The sequence below is a fragment of the Geospiza fortis genome, unplaced genomic scaffold (assembly GCF_000277835.1).
Source record: "Geospiza fortis unplaced genomic scaffold, GeoFor_1.0 scaffold4, whole genome shotgun sequence".
Lineage (NCBI taxonomy): Eukaryota > Metazoa > Chordata > Aves > Passeriformes > Thraupidae > Geospiza > Geospiza fortis.
In genome coordinates, this window is record NW_005054475.1 from 698,365 (window position 1) to 703,219 (window position 4,855).

General features: G+C 59.7%; 1 protein-coding gene across 1 annotated transcript in view; it reads right to left on the reverse strand.

Annotated features, from left to right (window-relative positions):
- Positions 1-1,144: 1,144 nt before the first annotated feature.
- The window catches only part of ZBTB17 (zinc finger and BTB domain containing 17), an 8,943-nt gene continuing 5,232 nt past the window's right edge, over positions 1,145-4,855 (reverse strand). The window contains exons 8-15 of the mRNA XM_031062970.1: positions 4,620-4,855; positions 4,108-4,195; positions 3,504-3,620; positions 3,307-3,427; positions 3,031-3,161; positions 2,742-2,954; positions 1,591-1,683; positions 1,145-1,374 (exon numbers count right to left, since the gene is read on the reverse strand). The exon at positions 4,620-4,855 is cut by the window's right edge and continues 62 nt beyond it. Of these exons, the coding sequence (XP_030918830.1) occupies positions 1,145-1,374; positions 1,591-1,683; positions 2,742-2,954; positions 3,031-3,161; positions 3,307-3,427; positions 3,504-3,620; positions 4,108-4,195; positions 4,620-4,855 (1,229 nt within the window). The remainder of the gene's footprint in view (positions 1,375-1,590; positions 1,684-2,741; positions 2,955-3,030; positions 3,162-3,306; positions 3,428-3,503; positions 3,621-4,107; positions 4,196-4,619) is intronic.

A 4,855-nucleotide genomic window follows, 5' to 3' on the forward strand; every position in this document is an offset into this window, starting at 1 on the left:
GGGTGTGAGGGGGGCGGGGCAGGGGTGTGAAATCGCTGCTTTTTGGAGAGGGGCCTTGGGGTGAAAAGTGCATTTTTGGGGCATTTATGCTCATGGGTGGAGGAGAAAGGTGTCTGTACAACGTCCATGTGTCCAGCTGGACGTACAACTCTCTGTCTGACTGGACATGCAATGGTCCCTCTGTCTGGCTGTGAATGTAGCCAGCCATGTGTCCATCCACAGAAGTGTCCATGTGTCCAGCTGCACATGTCCCTGCCTGTGTCTGCCTGTCAATCCATCCCACTGTCCAGCCATTTCCAGTGAAGTTCCAGCACCAACAGCCCTGTCCATGCGCCTGTCCTGAATCCTCCAACCCCTCCCAGGCTGGGGAGCAGGGACGAGGACAGACGGACACATGGATGGACAGACACATGTCCAGGTGTCCAACTGGATGTGAAACGGTGTCCAGCCCGAAGGTGTCCATGTGTCCCTGCCACTGTCCAGCCATCCACGGAGCTTTCCGCGTGTCCAGCTGTCCCTGCAGCCACCTCTGTGTCCGTCTGTCCCGGCTGGACACGCCCCCGTCATTGTGTCCGTGCGTCTCCCTTCCCCCCATGCCCTGGGGAGCTGGGGGCTCTGAGGGGACAGAGCAGGGGGGGTGTCCAGCTGGACACACGGACAGGGGCAGCTGCACGTACAGCTCCAGGGCCTGGGGGTCCCTTGTGGGTGGGCCCAGCTGAGCCCCAGACCCCAGGTGGGGCAGGACAGGCTCCCACCCTCCACCTCCATCAGCAGCACCTTTTTTCTTCTCTTTACCCCCAACCAGGGGCGGCTCCCCTGCCTCCACACCCCTCCCTCAGTGGGGGTCAGCATGGGAGGGGCTTTTGGGGCTTTATCCCAAAAATCCCCATCTGCTGTTCTGGGTGGGGTTGGAAACCTGAAACCACCGTTTATATCCTTTATCACCTCATCGACCCCTGCTATCCATCCACATCACACTCTCAGCAGTCACTGGAGTATTTCAGTCCCTCCCACTGGGCTCCAGCTCTGCAGGAACCCCAAAACATCCCCTGGGTGGGGGTGAAGCCGCAGCCGCCTCCCCGAGCACCAACCCTTACAAAATACTGCATTTTATTCCATCTCTTTCCTTCCAGAAATACACTTTTTACACCATTTCCGAGCTGTCTCTTAAATAAAGGCTGGGCGGGGGCGGGGTCACTCGGGGGCCGGGGCCGGCCCCTCCCGCCGCGCCGTAGGGCTGGTAGAAGTCGGGCTCCGCCTGGAACATGACGAGCGCCTGGGCCGTGTGGATGCGCACGTGCTGCGCCAGGCTGCTGGCGTCCAGGAACTTCTCCCCGCAGGAATCGCAGGCGTAAAGGATCTGCGTGTTGGGGTCTGCCGAGGGGAAGAGAGAAACACACACACCAAAATGGGCGAGGCGCTGGGGTGGTGGGATGGTGTAGGAAATAGATTTGTAGAAAATTCTACAAATCTGCATTCAAATTCTACAGGATGGGAGCTGGCGGCCCGTGCCGGGTGTTCCCAGAGGTGCTGGGGTGGTGGGATGGGAGGAGCCAGCCCGGTCGGTATTCCCGGTATTCCCGGTCTCACCTGCCTCCTGCACCTGCTTCACCGCTTTGGTGATCTCAGCTTTAAGTGCTTCGGTCTCATCTGCTGCCACTGCGCCTGCCACGGGCACCCCGGAAGGAACAGGGGGGGACAGGGACATTAGGGGGGACAGGGACCTTAGGGGGGACAGGGACCTTAGGGGGGACAGGGACCTTAGGGGGGACAGGGACCTTAGGGGGGACAGGGACCTTAGGGGGGACAGGGACACATTAGGGGGCCCAGCTGGGCAGGAATTCCCCCCGGGCCATGGATCCTGCCCAGTGCTGAGGTTGGGAGTGGCTCCAGTGGGATGTGAGGCTGCCCAGACACAGCTGCTGTGCCCTTGGATAAATCTCCAGCACCTTTGGGGGCTCCAGGACCTCCAAGCTGCACCCTATGGAAAAACCCCAAACTGCCCCCCTACAAATGAATCTCCCTTTTGGGGTGACTCTTGGGCCCTTCAAACTGCACCTCATGGATAAACCTCCCTTTCAGGACCACCCCAAGGCACCCAAGCTGCTCCCCAGGGTTAAGTTTCCCCTCTGGAAGGGCTCCAGGGATCCCCTAAGCTGCCCCTCACAGAAAAATCTCATTTTCAGGGTGTCTCTTGGAACCCCAAGCTGCTCCCTGGAGATCCAGCCCCCTTTCAGTCCTGGAATGCCCAAGCTGCATCCCTTGGACAATTTCCCATCTAGGGTGGCTCCTAAGACCTCTAAATTTCACCTCCATAAATTAACTTAATCTTTGTGACAGTTCCAGGCCCCTCCAACTGCTCCCCACAGATAAGTTTTCCTTTTGGGGTGGCTCATGGAACAGCCAAACTCCTCTCCAGGGATAAAATTTCTCTTTTGGGATAGCATCTGGGACCTCCAAGCTGCACCTTTTTTTCAGGACACCTCCAAGACCCCCAGGCTGCATTGCCATGGGTAAATTTCCCTTTTGGGATGCCTCCTGAGTCCTCTAAGCTGAACTCCCATTAATGAATCTCCCTCTGGGGACAACTCTGGGACCAGCCAGCTGCTCCCTATGGATAAGGTTCCATTTCAGGACAACACCAGGACCTCCCAGCTGCACCCCACCACTCTGGATGGCTCCCAAGCTGCCCCCCAGGGATGAACTCCCTTTGGGAACCCCACGGGCCCCCAGCTCACCCGTGAGCTGCGTGACAGCGGTGGCAGCCAGCGCCTCGGTGGCCAATGTCACCATGTCATCGGACGCCACTGTGACGATGTTGACCTCATCACCCTCCTCGGGCTCCAGGATTTTGATGCCAGCCTTGCCCTGGTGCACGGTCTTCACGTGGGAGCGCAGGTTGTCCACGCGGTTGAAGCCACGCCCGCACTTGTCACACAGGAATGGCTTCTCCCCTGGGAGGGGACAGGGAATGGGGGTGGGTGAGGGGGTGATGCCCAGGGGCGGTGCAGGGCTCTGGGAGGTACCCACCGGTGTGGATGATGATGTGCTTGGACAGGTCACCCACGTTGACGAAGGCTTTGTTGCAGACGGTGCATTTGTGGGGCCGGATGTTGTCGTGGTGACGGATGTGGTTGGCCAGCTGGCTCGACTGGACGAACCTTGGGGAATGAGACCGCGGTCACCACAATCCCTGGTATCACCCTGGCACCTCCACCCTCCCTCCAGAGAACAGCAAGTGGAGGTGCCCCGATATTCCACCAGCACTGAGGTGCCCCTCCCGGCATTCCCGAAGGGAATCCTCACCTCTTCCCACAGCGCTCGCACACGTAGGGCTTCTCCCCGGTGTGCTGGCGCACGTGGGCGATGAGGGAGCTCGCCTGGGTGAAGGCTTTCCCGCAGATCAAGCACTGGCACGGCTTCTCTCCTGGGGAAGCACAGGAGGAGGTGGGTGGGGAGCACGAGGGGCAGGAGAAGGCTCGGGGGGCAGGAGGGCTCCGTACCGGTGTGGATGCGGACGTGGCGCTGCAGCGCGCCGGGGTCGGCGAACTGGCGTTGGCAGTGCACGCACACGTACGGCTTCTCCCCGCTGTGGATCCGCAGGTGCCGCTTCAGGTTACCTGGGAGCAGGGCAGGCTGAAGGACACCGGATCCTCCTCCCCCTTCTCCTCCTTCCCAGAGCCCCAGAAGCTCCCTTGGGAAAGCCTGGTGCTGTTCAGGGAGCAGGGACTGCGCAGGGATCAAGGGGAGTTGGCTGCACCCTGTCTGGGATCAGGCAGTAACGTGGAAGTGGAGACAGCCAGGACAAGCACCCAGTGCTTGAGGGGATTAAAAGACTCCACTGGGATCATTCCAACCCTCTGGCTCTGCAGCAGGCTGAGAGAAGATGGGAGGAGACATCCCCATCTCCAACATTTGGATGAGGATCTCCTTTCCAGGGCGTGGCTCCATGGGGAAAACCAGGAATTCATGCAGCACAACCACAGCACCGTAAAGCCGGGATGAAATCCTTCCTCTGGCTCTGATCCAGCCATGGAATACTCCCTGCTTCCCCCAGACCATCCAAGTCCTGTCACTCAGCTCCTCAGCCCCCCTCCCCTGTGTTACCTGACGTGGTGAACTGCTTCCCGCACTCCCGGCACTTCAGGGGCCCATCTGCGATGTGGATCTTCAGGTGAGCCTTCAAATTCCCCACCTGGGGATGGAGAATGGGATGGAGAGAGCCCCAAACCACCTCATCTTCCTTTGGAGCAACCCGAATCCTTGTGGATCCCTTCTGGAGTGGCCTCTAGGACCTCCAAGCTTCACCCCATGGACAAACCACTCTTTTCCAAGCTCCAAGACCCTCAAGCTGCATCCCATGGATAATCCACCCTTTCAGGACTGCTGAGACCCCCAGCTACACCTCATGGATACACCACCATCCCAGGACCACTCTGGGAACCCCAAACTGCATCCCATGGATAATCCACCCTTTCAGGACTGCTCTGGGAACCCTAAATATACCTCATGGACACACCACCATCCCAGGACCACTCTGGGAACCCCAGACTGCATCTCATGGACAAATCTCCCTTTCCAGGACCACGCTGGCCCAGCTTCCCCGCTCCCCAGCACACCTGGTTGAACTTCTTGTCGCAGTGGGGACACTTGTGCTCCTTGTCGGTGTCGTGCGTCTCCAGGTGCCGCATCTTGGACGTGGGGTCGGAGAAGGAGCGCCCGCAGTAGTCGCACTGGTAGGGCTTCTCCCCGCTGTGCACCAGCTGGTGCCGCTTCAGGTTGCCCGAGGTGGTGAAGAGCTTGCCGCAGTCCTCGCAGCGGTAGCGGGCCTCGCCCGTGTGCCGCGTCTTTTGCG